Source organism: Neophocaena asiaeorientalis, unplaced genomic scaffold (genome assembly GCF_003031525.2).
Source record: "Neophocaena asiaeorientalis asiaeorientalis breed wild unplaced genomic scaffold, Neophocaena_asiaeorientalis_V1.1 scaffold784, whole genome shotgun sequence".
Lineage (NCBI taxonomy): Eukaryota > Metazoa > Chordata > Mammalia > Artiodactyla > Phocoenidae > Neophocaena > Neophocaena asiaeorientalis.
In genome coordinates, this window is record NW_020174692.1 from 863,827 (window position 1) to 885,645 (window position 21,819).

General features: G+C 38.8%; 1 protein-coding gene across 2 annotated transcripts; it reads left to right on the forward strand.

Moving 5' to 3' along the window:
• Positions 1 to 45: 45 nt before the first annotated feature.
• On the forward strand, positions 46 to 21,604 carry THAP9 (THAP domain containing 9). 2 transcript variants are annotated; one of them, XM_024758890.1, is made up of 5 exons: positions 46 to 243; positions 6,717 to 6,912; positions 8,829 to 9,132; positions 11,117 to 11,267; positions 18,754 to 21,604. In XM_024758890.1, exons 1-5 carry the CDS (start codon positions 164 to 166, stop codon positions 20,732 to 20,734), a joined length of 2,712 nt encoding a protein of 903 aa, XP_024614658.1. In that variant the 5' UTR covers positions 46 to 163; the 3' UTR covers positions 20,735 to 21,604. The 2 variants fall into 2 exon arrangements, with proteins under 2 accessions (XP_024614658.1, XP_024614659.1); XM_024758891.1 differs by lacking the exon at positions 6,717 to 6,912 and having other exon boundaries at positions 109 to 243.
• Positions 21,605 to 21,819: the final 215 nt, after the last annotated feature.

Sequence of the window (21,819 nt, forward strand, 5' to 3'; positions counted from 1 at the left end):
GCCGCAGGGCCCCCGGAGAGAAAGGGTGGGAACCCTGCGCCTTAAGAGCCCGCTTTTCTCGACAAATAAAGGTCATAGCCATAGTGTCTGCAGGCGGAGCTAACTTTATCGGGATTCATGCTGTCGCGGAAACACCGACGGTGGAGCCCCACGTAGCAAGAAGATGACCCGAAGTTGCTCGGCAGTGGGCTGCAGCACCCGGGATACCGTGCTGAGCCGGGAGCGCGGCCTCTCCTTCCACCAGTGCGTGAGAGCAGCCTCCGCGCTAATTCCCAGCACGGCGAGGCGGGAGGCAGGGCAGGCTGGGACGGGGCGGGTGGGGCGCCATGCCATCGGCGTGGCGTGGCGTGACGTGCGTAGCGTGGGGGTGGGGGAGGGAATTGGGCAACTTGGAGGGCTAACGCTTTTCCTCGTCTTCCTGCTCAGTGTTTGCTTACAAAGTGCTTGCTTTCTCCATTAGCTTTTAGCAGGGGTTACTCGAAAGGAGTCTTGCTTCCTTTCGGGAGACCGGAAGGGAAGGCAGTTTAGAAGAACTGCTGAAGGCGTGCGCTTTCATTAGAGTGTGTGGCTTGCTCAGGAGCATGAGTACAGATCAGTTTGTTATGGAACTGAACTGGAGTCCCCTTTCCCACCGCGCAGGAAAGCCACTTTACTGACTCCAGGTTGTAGTGAAGGAAAGTCCAGTGGTGATTGCAGGGTGCCAAGCAAGGAGAATGGGCAGCCGGTGCTGAAAATTCCCGAACTCCCTGATGGCTTTTAGGACTTTTAAAAGCAACATTTGGGGTGAGGGCTGCAGGGATTTGGGGTGGGGGCTGCAGGGTGCATGACATTCTGATTGAATGGGGTGTGAGGTAACAGTCTGGTGTTTAGAGAATGTGAATCATTGGCCTTATGGTTCTAGCCAGTCTGAGGTCTAAGTACTTGTGGTCAGCAGGTAGTCACCATCCTCCACCAGGTTGAGGGGTTAGTTTTTGCAGAACTACCCAAAGATATGCCATCAGATTGTTTTGTATATCCCTTGAGGAGGAACTAGGACTCTATTTATCACTGAACTATTGTTCAGGCTATCTGGCTTAACTGCTTCCCCCCTACCCCCTACCCATTCCCTAACTCCCCTAACTTCCCTAATTAGTCGTTGCTTGGGTCCGCTCTTTGGAACTCAGGGAAGGCCTAGGAGACTGACTTTTTTGGGGTTTTGTTTGTTTGTTTTTTTGACACAAAATGGGAGACACAGAGGGCTTTTGTACCCAGGAGGGCCCTGAAGGGACCTGCTCAGTTTCAGATTTTCACCAGTACTGTCATTACCAGTTGTTCAGTATCATTAGCCCAGCTCTGCAAGCCTGGTCCGACTCTGGCTGTAACTGGTTATGCAAGGAAATTATATTTGGCACAAGAGTGGGGCTTATTTTCAGACCGATCTAATTTGAACCCACATCTGTGGTGTAGTCTAGTAAAGGTCATTGAGATCAATGAGAAGTGGAAAAGTGCATAGAATAGATACACACAGACAAAAAGAAATGTACAGTGTTTTTTTAAAGTGGTAGCCTATTAAGGCAATATGAGGGGTAGAGAGTCAAACCCCTGACAAAGGACTTTTATGAAAAAATCAAAAAGAGCTGTGTGGGACAAGTGATATTTGAGTTGGACCTTGAACCTTACCTAGATTGGAGAGTGGTGTGGAAGGAAGATAGCATTTAAATAGGGATAACATGGAAAAATATAAAGGGATGGAAAGTGAAGATGTAATGTAGAAGAGTGGGAAAAGTAACTTGGAGACAAATTATCTAAAAAAATTTAACATGTCAAGTTAAGTAGTTTCAACTATATATGGTAGGCCATTTGTAGTATTGCTTAGTTTAAGTAGGGCTGCTTCCTCCACCTAAGCTGTTATAATTGTATCCTTTCTTCTCTGGGATTTGTTTCCATCAATTAGTTCCTGTCCTCTTTTTATTGTAAATTGCTCTACTGGTTACTTGCCTAAAAACACTGAACATGTTCACATGACTTCCACTTTTAAACACAGACACACAGACTCTTGAACCTTGGTGCACCTCTACACTACCCTCCCCTTCCATTTATAACCAAGTTCCTCAAAACAGAAGCATACACCTATTTCCCTAAGTCCTGTTGCCTTTTCACCCTACTGTAGCCAGATGTCTATCACCACTATAATGAAACAGCACTAACTGAGGGTCATTGGTAATCTTGCCAAATCTAAATAAGTGCTTGTAAATCTTTCTCTTGACCTCTTTTAACTTTCAGTCATATCAACCCCTCCTTGAAACTCTCATCTCCCATGGCTGTACTGACACTCTCTCCCTCGTTCTCTCCCTTTTCTTTAATTTCTTTCTCAACTTTTTGCTGCCCTGTTTTTCCTGTGCCTTTTTCTTAGTTTCTTTAAATAGGGAAGAACTGGCTTATTGCTTTTATTTGTTTTATATGTTGAGAACCACAGTAAGACCTGCTTAATTAAAAAAAAAAGTGATGCATTTATTACAGTAGTCTGCTATGATTCTTCCAGCCTGATTTCTTCCCCATTCATTCCATTTTCTAGATTTCTGGAAATGATTTTCCTAAAAATGCAAATTTTATCATGCTGGTTCCCTGAAGGAAGGATTTTAATCCCTTGGGCTCTTCAGTGCCTACAAGGTAGAGTCCAAGCTCCTCTGTGAATCCTTTCCTCATACACCTCTTTTCCAATCTGAAATATATTTCTATTATTTTATAATCCATATGTGCGGAATTAAACACATGGAATCGTCTTCCTGACACCTAGGAAGTTGTAAGCAAGGCAGGAAAGAATAGAGACAGGGAAGGGAGTTAGAATACTATGGTGTTAGTTCTGGTGACAAGGTAATATTGATCTGAAGTAAGGGCTCAGCAAAAAGGTAATCTGAGAAGGAGAGAATTAGTCAACTTGCTGTTGCCTGAAGCCTCCATCTTCAAGCTATGTGATCCTGGAGCTCTTTCCATAAAAAACAAAATAAAACAAAAACAAAGAACCTGAATACATGCCTCTGATATATGGATAGTGATTTATAATAATTTATAAATTTATATATGAAGTGATATACTAATATATATTATGAAACACAAAAATTAGAAGATGGGGCAAAGAGTTATAAAAATGAATTCTAATAATTTCTTCAACTCTCAATAGATGAGTGTAGACTTCTGTGGTGGCCATTGACCTAAAGGATGGATCGAAAGCTTATGTAAGGCATACAAGACCTTTTGTGATCTGACCTCTAGCTACCTCCCATCTATAACTACTCCCAGCTACCTCTGCATTCTCCTTTCAAGCCTCTGAATTAGTTTACTTTTCCAAGCTTTATCAACCAAAAAGTTCCAAGTAATCATTTCATACCTCTGTGTCTTTTGCATCTCCTTGGAGTGGCCACTCTGCATGGCAAACTCCTATTGACTCTTCAGCTCTAGCTCAGATATTATGTCCTCTGAAGCCTTTCCCAGCATCCCCAGCACCATCACCACAGTCGTGAAAGAGGTTGTAAGGACATAAGCAAGGCGCTGTGGTTGAAAAGCCTGAATCAAAATGACTCACAAGTGTGGAAACTGTTACTATGAGAATATTGGTGCTCTGTCAAACACATAAATGGCTAAATACAAAGTGGGACTGGCAAGTTAAAATTTAAAGTGTCCCTTTGATTCATTCCCTTTTTGTAGGTATAAAAAGATTAAGAAATTCAATTTATTTCATAACCAAGGAATTTATGCATGATCATTTGGAAGAATTTTTGCCTTAATTGTTGTAATGACTTCTATATTTAAACTTTTATTTATACATAACAAACACCTATTACCCATCACTAGGAATAAGCAGATGTTAACATGTTTGCTTTTGTTCTGTTTAGAAGAGACTTAAGTTATAGGTATAGTTGAAGCCTTGCCCCTCAATCATTTCTCTCCCTCCCTAGATGTAACCACAGTAGAATTGGTTTTGTTAGCCACTTTTCTGGGAAATATTTGATGTGCAGGATACAAGAAGTAAATCTCTGCTAATAGTATAAAAAAGACATAGTCGATAGGAGGAAGAAAATGGATTCTGTATTACAGTGTAAGCCATTTCATTACTGTGTGGGATTTTTCTTCTGCCAGAGGTGGTTTTAGACTAGGGAGACATGAATTCCACTTTTAATTGACTATTTACTGGTAGCTAAACTTGGCTGCTCCAGTCTTGGTTTCACCTTCTGTAAAAGGATAAAAACCTGTCTTGCAGAGTTTTTTAAGACCAAAACTAAGTCTTTAAAATATATATATAGCACAAGGTAAATGCTTTAAAAGTGGTATTAATTGTTAATACCAATTTAATTTTGTCCAGAACTCAAATTAGTCAGTCATGCTGGTTAGACTGCAGTATTTACCAACCCTTTTCATGTCTTTTTGAAAATTGGAAATATTTCTTTAATGCTTTGGGGCACACCTACAAAGCAGTTTGGGACTAGCTTGATGTAACTACTTCAAGGGCTCCAGGTGGCCCAGGCCCACCCCATGGGCTAAGTGCATTGATAACTGTACTCAAGAGGCATGCCAGTTGGGAAGCTTTGCATCAGAGAATCAGTCTGGTAATGTAACTTGGTGGACTAGTCAACTTTTGGTGGTCCCTTGCATGGTTAGAGACTACACCCAGTCTAGAAATGTGGCCTCACAAACACGTGCCATCAGTTAAGAGAAGAGTCCAGTGAAAAGAGAAAGGTGTGCCTCATCTTTATTGGAAAAATAATTCCCTGTACATTCTCTCTTGAGAGAGCATCAAGTAGCATCATCTTCCTGGAACAATAAAATAAAAAGTTCCAAAAGTGGAATTAGTTGTTCCTAAGAAAGAACAAACCTTGGATAGTACTTTACCATTTACAAAGTGCTTTTGAACGCATCTGTATCCTCAGGTACTCCTACTATAGCCCTGGAGGAGGCTGACAGATTGAGAGATGTATCTAATACTACATGGCTAGTAAAAGGGAATTGAGACTTAGAGGTTTACCAATTCAGTGTTCTTTCTCAAGGTGATTGAGAGAGTATCTCAGAATTAAGTTTTATCATAACTGTCATATCATTTCCCTAACAAGTAGCTAAGGAAATTAAAATTTTCACCAGTTTCAGTTCTAACAACTATGTGTTTTAAAGCCTGAGTTAAAATATATAAAAGTCATAGGCTACCTATAGATCTGTCTCCAAAATAAATCAAGGAAGAGGGTACAGGGAATTCCTGGTAGTCCAGTGGTTAGGACTCCGTGCTTTCACTGCTGAGGGGCCAGGTTCAGTCGCCGGTTGGGGAACTAACATCCCACAAGCCACGCAGCATGGCCCAGAAAAAGGAAAGAGAAGAGGGGACAAATTTCTGAGGGTCAGGAATTGAGGAGTGGATAAGGTGGGTGTTACGGAGTATCTCATAAGATTGCAGTCAAAATGTTAGCCAAGACTGCAGTCATTTGAAGCCTTGACGGAGACTGAAGGATCTACTTTCAGAAAGGCTCCCTCACATGGCCTTTGGCTGGAGAATTCAAGTTTCTTGCCAAGTGGACTCTCCGTAGGGATCCTTATGACATGGCAGGTAACTTCCCCCAGAGAAAAACCATTCAACAGAGAGAGCAAGGACAGATTCTCAGTGCTTTTTATGATCTTGTTTAATGCCCACTATCACGTCTGCTTTTTTATATTCCTTAGAAGCAAATTACTAACCCCAGCCCACACTCAAGGGGAGGGGAATTAGGTTCCACTCCTTGAAAGGAGGAGTACTGAAGAATTTGTGGACATCGTTTAAAATTGACATAGGGCTTCCCTGGTGGTGCAGTGGTTAAGAATCCACCTGCCAGTGCAGGGGATATGGGTTTGAGCCCTGGGCCGGGAAGATCCCACATGCCACGGAACAACTAAGCCCGTGCGCCACAACTTCTGAGCCTGCGCTCTAGAGCCTGCGAGCCTAGAGCCTGTGCTCCACAACAAGAGAAGCCACTGCAATGAGAAGTCCGCACCCCGCCACAAAGAGTAGCCCCCGCTTACCGCAACTGGAGAAAGCCCGCGCGCAGAAACAAAGACCCCATGCAGCCAAAAATAAATAAATAATTTAAAAAGAAATTGACACAGAAAAGGAAAGACACACATATTAAATTTGAGAAGATTCTGTTAAGTGTAGGCTATGAAGATAGAATGTGCAGGGTGTTTAATAGGAGAATTGTCCACATACAAATTGAAACAGATGAGATCACTTAGATATTAGCTTTTGGATTTAAATTTATTTTATTTCAGTAAATTTTAAAAACCACGCGGGCTTTCTCTAGTTGTGGCGAGCGGGTCTACTTTTCGTTGCAGTGCGTGGGCTTCTCGTTGAGGCGGCTTCTCGTTGCGGAGGCTTCTCCTTGCGGAGCACGGGCTCCAGGCGTGCGCAGGCTCAGTAGTTGTGGCTCGCGGGCTTAGTTGCTCCACGGCATGTGAGATCTTCCTGGACCAGGGCTTGAAACTGTGTATCCCACATTGGCAGGCAGATTCTTAACCACTGTGCCACCAGGGAAGCCCGAGCTTTTGTATTTAAAAAGTCAAAGAACTTTGAAAAATGAAATCAGATCAAGTGAATTAAACTTTAATTAACTGGACTTAATGTTTATGTAAAGCAGTTAAATAATAAATCGGTTTATATAATAAATACTACTGTAGTATTACTATATTTTCATGTTAATGGAATTTTAATATGATTGCTGTAGATTTCCAACTGATACCATTCAGCGCTCAAAATGGATCAGGGCTGTTAATCGTATGGACCCCAGAAGCAAAAAGATTTGGATTCCAGGACCAGGTGCTATGCTATGTTCCAAACACTTTCAAGAAAGTGACTTTGAGTCATATGGTATAAGAAGAAAGCTGAAAAAAGGAGCTGTGCCTTCTGTTTCTCTATACAAGGTATTTAAATCTAGGTGTAAACAAAATTAAATTTTACAGAGCCTTTACAAATCAAGACAGCTCACATTATAGCTAGATTTTACAGAGATAAACACAAAACCAAAAACCTAGGACTTAAAATAAATCCTATAATACACTTTAAATGCCTAGAAAATTAGTGGTTTTTTTTAATATATATGTAGTATTAGTAATTGTACTTTGGAGCTTTTTAAAAAATAAAAATAAAGCGTATACAGGACTTCCCTGTCGGCCCAGTTGTTAAGACTGCGCTTCCAATGCAGTGGGTGTGGGTTCCATCCCTGGTCGGGGAACTAAGATTCTGCATGCCATGTGGTGCAGCCAAAAAAAAAAATAAATAAAATGTATAAATGTAAACCATATGTCTAGATATACATAAGGTTACTAAACTGATCACAAAAATCAACTAGTAGATATAAACAGCTTTAGAATGCAGGCTTTTAAGTATGAGACAGTTTTCACAATACTTTGAAATTATCTACCCCCTCCTTTTTTTGGCTCTCCCCAAAAATGTTATTGATCTTGACCAAAAACATACCTAATTGTTAGCATTGATATAGAAAGAGGTATACGGAAAATAGAAGACTTTCTATGAGTCAGTCATCAGTATGGGTACAGTCTTATGTTTCTTTTGATTGCTTTTATTTTATCCTTTTACCCCTTAGCCACATGCTCATATATGACTCAATCACTGTCTGCAGTCTGCAAATAGTCATCCAACTGTTCTGTCCTTACTCTACCCTCACCTTCCTCTTACTCATTGGAGTCTCCTTATTTCAGTATTGTTTTACCTTATTCCCTCTTTCAAAAGAATATTGTTGGTATCAAATCCAAACTCACAAGTTCGAAGAGCTTTCTATTAATTGATTTGTGCATCTCTAACTGCCGTGAATTCTCTTTTTGAACCACATGTACTTACCCTCTGTATATATGATAAATTGACTTGCTTTTATGCTTTCGTTTAAAATCAATAATGGTTACAATTTATTGGGACCTACAATGGTCCAGGCACTGCACTAGGCGATTTACGTAAAGTATCTTATTGTATCCTTAAAACAACTCTGTATTATTATCCACATTTTATAAGTGAGAAGATAAAGAATTATAGATGTTAAGTCACAGCTAACAAGTGAGGGGAGCCAGGAGTCTTAATTCCAAAGCCCAAGCTCTGTCCTGTGCCTTCCTGTTTGTGCAAATAACTTTCCTGTCCCCTCCATTAAACCATGTTATTACTCCCTCAAAGAACAACTCAAGGGGCTTCCCTGGTGGTGCAGTGGTTGAGAATCTGCCTGCTAGTGCAGGGGACACGGGTTCGAGCCCTGGTCTGGGAGGATCCCACATGCCGCGGAGCAACTGGGCCTGTGAGCCACAACTGCTGAGTCTGCGTGTCTGGAGCCTGTGCTCCGCAACAAGAGAGGCCGTGATAGTGACAGGCTCGCACACCGCGATGAAGAGTGGCCCCCACTTGCCACAACTAGAGAAAGCCCTCGCACAGAAACGAAGACCCAACACAGCAAAAATAAGTTAATTAATAAACTCCTACCCCCAACATCTTCTTTAAAAAAAGAAAAAAAAAAAAAGAACAAGTCAAAACTCCTGTGAAACCTTCCCAAATTACCACCACCTTTCTCTAGTTACTTTAATCATTTCGGAAACTTTCAGCATCATGTTACTATTTCTGTAGAGAAGCCAAAAAAAAACAAAAACAAAAAAAACCAAAACTTGTTTACATTATCCCAGAGATCATATATTTTTAAAAAGTCAGAGATTATGACATTTTCTTTCATAACTAACTCTCCACAGCAACCAGGTGAGTGCTTTGTATTCAGTGGTATTTTTATAGATAGTCATTGTGTGATATTTTCTAAAATAAACTTCACTTTCTATTTGTGTCATAGGTTCTCCAAGGTGTACACCTTAAAGGTAAAGCAAGACAGAAAATCCTAAAACAGCCACTTCCTGATAATTCTCAAGAGGTTGCTACTGAGGACCATAACTACAGTCTAAAGAGACCTCTCACAATAGGAGCAGAGAAATTGGCTGAGGTGCAACAGATGCTACAAGTGTCCAGAAAAAGACTTGCTTCCGCAAAAAACTACAGGATGATCAAGAAGAGAAAGGGCTTACGATTAATTGATGCACTTGTTGAAGAGAAGCTACTTTCAGAAGAAACAGAGTGTCTGCTACGAGCACAATTTTCCGGTATCTTCCCTAATGATCTGTAATACTTACAATGTAGCTCTTAATTTTTCTGAAATATCATTACATGTTTATTTTGTTTTGCCAATGGAAATATGCTTTTAGCTGAGAAGTGAAAAGTCTCTAGCATAAGCAAGAAGAATGAAAAATAATCACCAAAATCCTTTTATGATTTTACAATTTTAAAAGTAATATGTTTGGGCTTCCCTGGTGGCGCAGTGGTTGAGAGTCCGCCTGCCCATGCAGGGGACGCGGGTTCGTGCCCTGGTCCGGGAAGATCCCACATGCCGCGGAGCGGCTGGGCCTGTGAGCCATGGCCGCTGAGCCTGCGCGTCCAGAGCCTGTGCTCCGCAACGGGAGAGGCCACAACAGTGAGAGGCCCGCGTACCACAAAAAAAAAAAAAAAAAGAAGGTAAAAGTAATATGTTTATTACAGGAGAAGCAAAGAAATGTATAAATAATAAAAATAACACATAATCCTACTACCCAGAAATGAGATCATATGGTTTATACCATATATTGTACTTTTCACTTTTTTTGTTTTTTTTTTTTAATAAATTTATTTATTTTTGGCTGTGTTGGGTCTTAGTTTCTGTGTGAGGGCTTTCTCTAGTTGCAGCGAGCGGGGGCCACTCTTCATCGCGGTGCGCAGGCCTCTCACTGTCGCGGCCTTCTCTTGTTGCAGAGCCCAGGCTCCAGACTCGCAGGCTCAGTAGCTGTGGCGCACAGGCTTAGTTGCTCTGCAGCATGTGGGATCTTCCCAGACCAGGGCTCGAACCCGTGTCCCCTGCATTGGCAAGCAGATTCTCAACCACTGCGCCACCAGGGAAGCCCTGTACTTTTCACTTTTTAAAAATATTTTTTAAATTTTTAAAAATATTTATTTGGGCTGCTCCGGGTCTTAGTTGCAGCACATGGGCTCCTCGTTGTGGCACTCAGGCTTCTCTAGTTGTGGCATGCGGGCTCTCTAATTGTGGTGCATGGGCTTAGTTGCCCTGTGGCATGTGGGATCTTAGTTCCCCAACCAGGGATCAAACCGGCATCCCCTGCATTGAAGGATGGATGCTTAACCACTGGACTACCAGGGAAGTCCCTACTTTTCACTTTTTATAATCACACACTTGTCACTGCAAATTCTTTGTAAACAATTTTAACTGCTAGATAATTTATCACTAAAGTCTTTTTTTGCAGTGAGTTGAACTAGATAATTTGCAAAATCCCTTTGAGTTTGAAAATTGTGTTAAGTCTCCAAATTTTTTTCTGTAATACTCTATAGAGTATATATATGTCCATTGAAAGACTACCTAGTCTTCTTTGTGAACCAGGATATTTGAAGAGGGGCAAAGTAAGAATTGCCAACTTACTCTCTGATGAAAGCAGCAGAGATTTTGGATTTGCATTCTGGTAAAAGAAGCATGTCCTTTTCTAGACAAGAGTAGGTATCTCCAATGGAAGAGAGTATTTTGTGTTTTTCCAAGAGGGGAATATAGGTTATAAATAGGGGTCTGCACCAGGAACAGAGGATTTTTTTTTTCTCTCAATGGTAGGGAAGATTGTTCATTCTGAATAGTTCCCTATCCCCCAAAATATTTCTTGTGTCTAATTTTCACTCTCAGATAAATGATGACTAGGGAACAAACTAAAACTAATAAATGTCCTCATAATCCAGAGACTTAATTTATCCATTTATTTCATTTTCTTCCCTGTTCCTCTAAAAATCTCCACTCAGGCTGCCAGTGAATAGTAAAACATAACGACTGAAGTTGACACATTTTTTGTCCCTCTTTCTAGTGAAATGATCCAAGATGAACAGGATAAATTGGTTAACAGTCTCTAAGATTGGATAGTAACCTCTGAACAAACTCAGTTAAAATGTAACTATTTGAATTTTGGTGCCTATCACATTTTATATCCAAATGCTATGGTCTATGCCTGAAAATGTTACTGTACACATTTTTCATCACAAAGAATAAATTTATTTTAACAGATTTTAAGTGGGAGTTGTATAACTGGAGAGAAACAGCTGAGTACTCCACAGAAATGAAGCAATTTGCGTGTACACTCTACTTGTGCAGTAGCAAAGTCTATGATTATGTAAGAAAGATTCTGAAACTGCCTCATTCTTCTATCCTCAGAACGTAAGTGAATTACATTTTAGATATTAAATAAAATAAACATTTTGTTCTTTCACTGTAGTTTATACATTAATGCTATTAGTATTCATACTCTCTTTTTGTCCACTTTCTCTTTTTAAAAACTTCTAGGTGGTATTTGCATGTTATCACAGTCGATATTTCACCCACAGAATGAAGACATATAGGCTGACAAATTTTTTTGCATCTTTCAGATGGTAGAGACACTCTGGGTGGTAAAATCTAAATCTTGAAATATTGGAATTTCTCAGACACTTCAGTAGTTTTAATATGTGACTAATCTAGAAAATCGAGAACAATTGATTGGTATCTAGGTTGATACCATTGGTTTGAGGCAAAGATCAAAAATCTGAATTTTTCCTAAGCACTGTAGTTGGTGCCAATGCAGGCTGTCCAGAGACCAGATTATGAAAAATAATTTTTTAGAATTTGTGGTCAAAATACATAGCTATATTTATATTCTCTTAGTGGGAAGCAAATAACAGTGACTTTTATAGTAATGTCTTATAAATTTAATACTCAATTTTTACTGTTTTTTCCATCACAGGATTTACAGATTCTTTTATTTTTATTTATTTACTTATTTGACTTAAATGACAGAAATGTATTATTGCCTCACAGTTCTGGAAGTTAGAAGTCCAAAATCAAGGTGCTGGCAGGGTTAGTTCCTTCCGAGGGCTGTGAAGTAAGGGTCTGTCCCATGCCTCTCTCCTTGGCTTGTAGATGGTGGTCCTTCTCCCTGTGTTTCTTCACATTGTCTTCCATTATCCATGTATATTTCTGTGTCCAAATTTCCTCTTTTTATGAGGACACAAGTCATGTTGGATTAGGGTGTGCCCTAATGACCTCATTTTAACTTGATTACCTCTGTAAAGACCCTATCTCCAAATAAGATCACACTCTGAGGTACTGGAGATTAGGACTATGATATATCTTTTTTGAGGGACACAAGTCAACCCATACCAGTCACTTTCCTGCTGCCCAAGCCTCCCATTACCCATAGACTTCTTCCTGTGGCTCACTGAGCTTCTGTGATGTGATGTGGCTCCTGCTGGACTCTGCGGCTCATCTCCTGCCTTTCTCCCTGCCCTCTTAGATTCCACATTCCTATTGTAAGGCATTTCTTGCTGCTTCCTTACCTTCGAGACTTACTAGTCCATCTGCCTGAAATGCCCATTCTCCCTGTTAGTCCTGGAGATTGGTCCTCACCCTTCAGGCTCAGATTAGATATTACATCCTTTCTGAAGCCTGGCCTGCCATTCTTCCGATTCTGGACTAGATACCCTCTTGCGCACACAATGTGGAACTGAATCTTAGTACTTAAAACTGTCTTCCTCGCTAGACTGTGAGCTGCCAAAGTATGAGGTCTGTGTCTGGTTCTTTGTTACACCTCCTGCCCTGGAGGGGTGCCTGGAACACAATGGTCTCTTGATAAGTATTTGTGGAATGAAAGGATGCCTGGATGGTTGTTTAGGATTTTGAACAGATGTAAAGAAGAATTGCATTGGACCTCAAATCGCTGTCTAAAGAGCAGCACTTCATTTAATCCACTGCTATTGGGGCAGAGGCTGCCCAGGAATGGCAGGAGCCTTCTCTCCTGGAAGGTGCTTCTTGGTTTCTTATTGCTTCAACTTTAAAACAAACTCATAGGGGCTCTGGACTGGAGAAACTCCTAGAGATCATGTAGACCAACCCCCTCTTTTTTTTTTTTTTTTTTTTTTTTTTTGGGGAATTTCATTCCTTTACATGTAGCTGTCCGGTTTTCCCAGCACCACTTATTTTTCTTTATTTTTTGCGGTACGCGGGCCTCTCACTGTTGTGGCCTCTCCTGTTGCAGAGCACACGCTCCGGATGCGCAGGCTCAGTGGCCATGGCTCACGGGCCCAGCTGCTGCGCGGCATGTGGGATCTTCCCAAATTGGGGCACGAACCCGTGTCCCCTGCATTGGCAGGCGGACTCTCAACCACTGCGCCACCAGGGAAGCCCCAACCCCCTCATTTTAAAGAAGGGGGAAACTGAGGCTTGGTGGGAGGAAGGACCTTGATTATTATGAGGGTTCTTTTTTTTCCCACTTGGGGGGAAACTTCTCTTCTTTTAAATTGAGATGTAATTGACACATAACATTATGTTAGTTTCAGGTATACAATGTAATTATGTGTTTGATATTTGCATTAGATATTTGTATATATTGCAAAATGACCACCAAGATAAGTCTAGTTAATATCCTTCACACACATAGTTACAAATTTTTTGTGTCTGTGATGAGAACTTTGAAGATCTACTCTCTTAGCAACTTTCAGATATAGGTACAGTATTATCAAGTATAGTCACCATGATGTACATCACATCCCCTTTAAAAAAAAAACATGAATGAGAATTTTCCTCCACACATACTATTAACATAATACTACTACTAACAAATTTAGAAATGAGGGAAAAAGGAGGAAAATCCATTAATTGTTCCTCTAGGTTATATTTAAACAATTACTATTAACATAGGGAATTTTCTTCCAGTCTTTTTTCTGTGCTTAGATTTACTAGTTTTTTACATAGTTATGATCTTGAATAGCTGCAGAATATCAGGTAGTCGTACCCTACTTAACTTTGGCATTCTCCAACTATTGGACATTTATATTGTTTTTATTTTTTCGTTGTAACTGCTGTTTTGTATATTGAGATGAACATTTGTGTATAGGCTGATTCACTCTCTTCCATATGTGATTTTACCATTTAGGCCAGATATTACACTTATTTATAAATGTCTACTTTCTGGTAAGCAGGGGACATTTTTATAGACACTATGTTGCTATCACTTCCACACGTTTTTTAGTCAAGTCTTCTCCTTTGCACTGGTTTTAAAGCATTAGTTACTGATTTTACACTATGGTTTATGTGAGACATTCCATACGACTTCTCATCTCCCCCCCACCCCGCCCCCCATGGTTTTCTTCCTTTCTATAGTTCTGCATCAACTCCTGAATTAAGTCTTCTCTGGTAATTCCAGCTCACACTGATCTTTTTTCTCTTCATGTCATTTTTCATTTTGTAACCTTTGCTGTGTCATTATTTTGATTTACAATTTTAGTACTCAAAGGGTTGCTTATTTCTTTGGATACTTTGTCTGAAACTAAGTTACCTTGTTTAATGTGATAGTAATACATGCTTAGTATAAAACATTGAAACAATATGTATGTATATAAATACCAGAAAGTGAAAAATATTTATAATACTTCCATTCCCCTAATCCCACAAAATAACCAGTTAGCAATTTGGTATGTATTCTCCCAGACTTTAAAAAAAAACTAGCCATCACCCAAATTTTGTTTTAATGGCCATCTATTATTCCAACATATTAGAAATACCTAGATTTTATACTGAGAAATCTGAATGGTCAAAAATTTTTATTTGATTACATTTCCCTTCATTTCCCCTGTTTATATCTATTTTCAACACATCTGTGCTTAAGTATTAGATGTCTAATCATATTGAATATTCATTTATTCAAGAAACATTTATTGATCATGAGCAGCCAGTGAGACAGGAGGAAAACCAGGAGATTGTGATGGCCTAGAAGCCAAGTGTAGAAAGTATCTCAAGGAGATAGTATTGCACTGTGTCAAATGCTGCTGGAGATCAAGTAAGATGAGGACAGTCAATTGACCATTGGATTTTGCAAGATGGAGACATCAGTGATGACCTTGATAAAAGCAGTTGCAAAAAAAAAAAAAAAAGCAGTTGCAGTACAGTGATGGAGAGATAAGCCTGGCTGAAGTGGAATCAAGAGATACTGGAAGGCAAAGAAGCAGAGACAGTGATTATGGACTCTCTCAAGGAGTTTTGCTGTGAAAGGAGAAGAGAAATGTGTCCGTAAGTGGAAGGAACATAAATGGAGGGGAGGATATTTGATGAGATAGCAGATGCTGCACCTTGTTTGCCTGCTCATGGGAGTGATCTAGTGCAGATAAGAAAATCAGTGATGCCCAACAGAAAGGATAACTGCAGGAGGGCAACATCCAACACTGCTGTGGAGGGAGGTCTGGCCTTAATTAGGAGCAGGGACAAATCATGCGTCGAAACAGGAAAAAGAGAGATACAGATGCAACAGGTTAACAGATTTGGTGGTAAGAAAATGAGTTTTTATCGAATTGCTTCTATTTTCTCAGTGACATGAAGTTAATAGCTAAGAGTTGGGGAAGGAAGCATTAGAAGTTTGGGAGAAAGGAGAAAATATGAATAGTTGTTTTTTCCCTCCATGAGAATGGAGAAACAATTGTATGGATGACAGACCAAGCCAGACTTACATTTTAAAAAACCCTTGATTCAGTTAGATAGGTACCTTACTCACTCATTTCTAACTACTATTTCTTCAGTTCTTAGCTGCTATCAGTCACCTCTCTAATTTTCTCTGTACTGAAGATGGATCCTTTTTCAGTTCTCCCTTGAATTCTTTATGTCCAGAACCTTCCCATGGCTCTGCTTCTTATAATTCCAGAGCTTTGGGTCTTTAAGGTAGTTTGTTTTCACAACTCCTTTGAAATAATGCCATAGCACCCTCAGCTTTCCTAATTATAATAGTGATACATTTAGTATGATCTTAGTAGATTTTTTCTGTTTCTAATTTAATTTTCTATTTTGGTATTCATTGCAGTTTAGTAAATTAGCTCCCTGTATAGGTGAGTTGACGTGAGAGCTTCAGAAATAACCAAGACAGTGGGAGGAGCTAATAGTCTTAAAGAAGAACACCCAGCTCAGCGTTATGGCTCTTCAGCACAATATTTTTCCTAAGCAGAGCTTTAAGCTACCCAAGTGACTCCCTATAATTATTCCATAACTAAGCTAATGTTTAATTTAAAATATATTGATGAGTATGTCAATTATAATTGGTATGAACTGTCTGAAGGACAATTTGGGAATGTGAATTATATTTAAATTGACTCAATTATGTGTACCTGCGGCCCAAAACTTCTTTAAAAGTTGAGTTCATTTATTCTAATACATGCATAAGTAAATTTACCCCTGCATCCTACTCCTAGGAATTGCATAAATGACATAGATATGTATAAGTGTATGTGTGCCCACAAACACACATTGTGTTGCTCTTTGTATTGTTTAAAAATTAGAAACAACCTAAGTGTCCTTCAGTACAGGTTGGTTCAATTATTTATGCTTTAGTTTTACTGTGTGTACACTTAAAATATTGCTGTAGGTCAGTAGTTAAGAACATGCAAAAGTATGTCTATAACATTACTATAGTAAAGAAAAATAGGTTCAGTATAATTTTTGAAAATTATATCTAGTTATGTATACATAAAGAGATCTGGAAGAATGTCCCTGAAATATTAAGTGATTTTAAAAAAATATCTATTTATTTATTTATTGGAGTGTAGCTGATTTACAGTGCTATATTGTTTCAGGTGTACAGGAAGGTGATTTAGATATACATATATATATTCTTTTTGGGATTCTTTTCCATTTTCAGTTATTACAAGATATTGAATATAGTTCCCTGTGCTATACAATAGGCCCTTGTTGTTTCTCTATTTTATATATAGTGGTGTGTATCTGCTAATCCCAAATTCCTAATTTATCCCTCCAGGCCCCCACCCCGTGCCACCCCTTTGGTAACCATGCGTTTGTTTTCTATGTCTTTGAGTCTATTTTTGTTTTGTAAATAAGTTCATGTATTAACAGTGATTTTTACTTTTTTGCACTTTTCTATATTCTTTCAGTTTTTTAAAAAATGGATGTGTTATTTTATACAATCAGAAAGTGTTTTTTCATTTTGAGTGGGGGAAAAAAGTTGGTTTGAGAGAGAAATCAGTCACTTCCCTACAACACTAAAAACTTGGTTTGAGTGTTTCTACTCTCAGTTTTAAAAACTTAAAAAGAAAAAATCAACAAGTCCACATATTTTTCTGCCTGAGAAACGTCATTCTAGTAGTTGTGGACATTAAGATACCATTTAATTTTCATTTAAAAAGCAAGCTCACCGGAACATAAGCTTTTTAAACCTATTTAAACTAGAACTTTTACCTTGAAGCATTAAGTAGTTTCATTAGATACTTACTGCACATGTAACACATTTAGCATCTTTAGTGTTCATTTGAGAATCCTACTGCAAAAGAATAAATTTTAAACAACTGATTAAAATTTGGTGACACACTTGAAAAGGCTTTTCAACGTACTAGTGGGCTGTAGCACCCTGCTGGAGAGCCACTATTCTGTTTTCTCATTGTCTTATTATTTTGCCCTGTTTTTAAGTATAAACAACTGATTAATACTTCTGTCTCCTAAATAGTCAGAGTATGTCTTCTGCATTCTGTAACTGTGTTTTTCAGATCTGTTAGTGCATCTTGAAATCAATTTAGTGGGTCATAAGTGGCATTTAAATTTTGTATATACATTTATATACACACGTATATTTGTACCTGGCATATAGTAAGGGTAAATTCTGCTCATGAAACTTCTTGGTTGCAGCAAAATATTTGGAAAGCCCTGTCCTGAAATACTTCTGGAAGTACATTAAAATTTCAATTAAATAGAGATGGCTGTCCAGGAAGAAACCTTGGCAGCCTGGAATATAGCCCCAAAATCAGAAATTCAACCTTAAAAAAAAAAGTCATTTGAGTTATAAAAGTAAACTTCAGTGAAGATGAACACTTCAGTCTACCTCAGAATCCATTTAGTCTTATTTTAGACAATTATTAAACTTGGCTACTTCCTTTCCTGATCTATAACAAATTAGAAAGTGTAAATTAGAACTGAGTGAAAAGAATTCTGTTAGTGACAGACACTAACAGAAATAGAAAAGAATAATCAGCAGTTTGGGAAGATCAAAAAAATACTATGAAAGAACTCCTAAGATAAAGATAATAGTGTAGGCACTTTGGATAGGAGCAAACAGATGCAGACACTCTATTGCCCCAAAGGGCATAATTCGAAGAGCAGTGAGAAAAAGCACTGAACAAGGGCCTCAGGAAAGCTGGTTTTCACATTTGTGCATGACTAGCAGCACAACATGGGCCAGGCAACTTAACCTCTCCCTCTTCCTCCCAGTTTCCTCATCTATAAAATGGGGTAGATGTACTAGCTGTTCTCAGTTTCCTTCCCCCTCAACAGTTTTCTCATCTCAGTGAATGTACAGGTAAGACTGGTTTATGATCTAAATTACAAACACATCAATGAGAACAAACTGGGTAATTGATTTTTATTAAGAAGTGAGTAAGAAGTTAAAAATGTTGTGGTATGTTTGCATCTTCAGTTGCTATTCTGTGTTTCTAAGTTTCTCTATTATCTATTTTATCAGAACTACGAATATATGCTTGAAATGTTGATAGAATTTGGCTACTATACTTGGCTTTATTTCAACAGGGATTTGAGGCTACTTTAGTAGAAAATGTCATTTAAGGCATTTTCCCTTTTTTAATTTCTTCATTTGTGTTTTATGTTTTTCATTTTTTACATTTTCTAGATGGCTGTCCAAATGCAAACCCGGTCCAGGTTTCAGCAGCAACGTTTTTTCTTTTCTTCAACGAAAAGTAGAGAATGGAGACCAGCTATATCAATATTGTTCACTGATAATAAAAGGTATATCTCTCAAGCAACAACTTCAGTGGGACCCCAGCAGTCACCATTTGCTAGGGTTTATGGACTTTGGTCTTGGCAAACTTGATGCTGATGAAACACCACTTGCCTCAGAGACTATTTTGCTCATGGCAGTGGGTATTTCTGGTCACTGGAGGACACCTCTTGGTTATTTTTTTGTAAACAGGGCGTCTGGATATTTGCAAGCTCAGCTACTTCGTCTGACGATTGGCAAACTGAGTGACATAGGGATCACAGTTCTAGCTGTCACGTCTGATGCTACAGCTCACAGTGTTCAGATGGCAAAAGCATTGGGGATACATCTTGATGGAGACAACATGAAGTGTACATTTCAGCATCCTTCATCTTCTAGTCAACAGATTGCATACTTCTTTGATTCTTGCCACTTGCTTAGATTAATAAGAAATGCATTTCAGAATTTTCAAAGCATTCAGTTCATTAATGGCACAGCACACTGGCAGCACCTTGTGGGGTTAGCAGCACTAGAGGAACAGGAATTATCAAATATGGAGAGAATCCCAAGAAAACTTGCAAATCTGAAGAACCACGTACTAAAAACGAATTGTGCTGCCCAACTCTTCAGTGAGAGCGTGGCCAGCGCGTTAGAATGTTTGCTGTCATTAGGCCTGCCTCCTTTTCAAAACTGTATTGGTACCATCCAGTTCTTACGCTTAATTAACAATCTGTTTGACATTTTTAATAGTAGGAACTATTATGGAAAGGGATTTAAAGGACCTCTATTACCCGAAACTTTTAATAAAATCAACCATGTGTTAATTGAAGCCAAGACTATTTTTGTTACATTATCTGACATTAGCAATAATCAAATAATTAAAGGTAAGCGAAAACTGGGATTCCTGGGATTTTTGCTTAATGCTGAGAGCTTAAAATGGCTCTACCAAAATTACGTTTCCCCAAAAGTCATGCCTTTTCCATATCTTCTGACTTACAAATTCAGTCAAGATCATCTGGAATTATTTCTAAAGATGCTTAGACAGGTATTGGTAACCAGTTCTAACCCCACCTGCATGGCATTCCAGAAAGCTTACCATAATTTGGAGACCAGATACAGATTACAAGATGAGGTTTTTCTAGGTGAAGTAAGCATCCTTGACATTTCAGTTGCTCGAAGGACGGACTTGGCCCTTTGGACAGTTCAGCGTCAGTATGGTATCAGCGTTATAAAGACTCTTTTTCGCAAAGAGGATATTTGCCAAGACTGGTCTGACTGTTTGCTAAGTGAGGCACTACTAGACCTGTCAGATCATAGGCAAAATCTTACCTGTTGTGCTGGTTATATTGCAAATAAGTTATCAGCTCTTTTAACATGTGAGGACTGCATCAGTGCACTATATGCATCAGATCTCAAATCCTCTAAAATTGGATCACTGTTATGTGTTAAAAAGGAAAATGGCTTGCATTTCCCTTCAGAAAGTTTGTGCCGAGTCATAGATATTTGTGAGCGAGTTGTAAGAACCCATTCGAGGATGGCAGTTTATGAACTACTACTTCCTAAACAGAAGGAATTTTATCTTCAGCAAAAAATATTACATGAGCTTTCCGGGCATATTTATCTTTTTGTAGAGTTAGATAAGCATCTCTTTGATGGAGAAGTGTGTGCCATCAATCACTTTGTAAAGTTACTAAAGGACATAATAATCTGTTTCTTAAAGGTCAGAGCTAAAGGTGTAACTCAGTACCCTTTAAAACACCATTCAGAAAGAACTGAAACGAAAACTTTGTCAAGGAAACACTGGTCATCTTTACAGAATTACAAATGTTCAAGTTTTGCTAATACCAATAAATACAGGCATTTGCTAAGGAACGACGGCTGTCTGTTCAAATGAAGGACCTAAAATATATTAAAATTTTTATTAAAAATGGTCAACATTTACTTTAAAATTCAACTTACTATATTTTACAAATTGACCATTCTGCAGAGTGGACAAGTTTGTGGTTCCGACTTAGGAATTTCTATCATGCGTATTATCAGATCTGCTCGGACTTTGGTGGAGCTTGCAAGCATTTCAGAGTTACCCAAAATGTAGAAAGCAGTAAGTCAGTCAGTAGGAACAGACTAGCCAACAGGTGCTGTCTTTGAATTTACTGTTATACGACTGAGTAATCTGACTGGACATACTTCGAAAACAAGGGAGAATAATGACGAGGAGTCACCAAAACATCGACCCTTTTTATAAAGACTACATTCCCTAAAAGAGCTTTGGTTTTCAGCTCTTAAGAATGTTAACACTAAAAAAAAAAAAAATAGAATGCCTATCAAACCTTGAATATAATCTTTACTTACACATGAAAATTAGGCTAAATTAAACATCAAACACCACAACCATCAAAATCCTTTTGCTGGGGTACCCTAAAATAGAAATCATTATGCTTTATCAGGCAGAAGATAAACACGAGCCATGAGATGATTCCTTGTGCTGCAACCAAGCTGGGAAATGTTGTCTGGGGAATACATAGGAGATGTAATCTTCACAGTCCATTGTCTCTGGACTTCAAAATACTACTTTCAAGTAATAAAATAGAGTGGATACTTACTTGACTCCTGTTGGAGGAGCGCGGTGCTCATCAGAGAATGAAAAGAAGCCCTTATTTCAACTTCTCTTTCTGAAGAGGAAAATAATGAAACATATTTTCAGTGTTGAATAATGGCATTTCGTACCATGTGATTAATAAATTGGAAAAAGATGGTCAGTTGAGTCAATGAGAGTGAACAAATTTGTCTTAATTACATAGAGTTTTTTCAGAAATTTAGCTTAAATAATCTGAAGACGGAAACATACTAAGAACAATATTCTCCATTCTCTAATACCCAGATCTGAAATGATAAATATAAAAACATTTGTTTCACAAATGGGAGTATTTTAATGGAAAAAGAAGAAACAAGCACATTTTTCACCTGTGTATGTAAAAT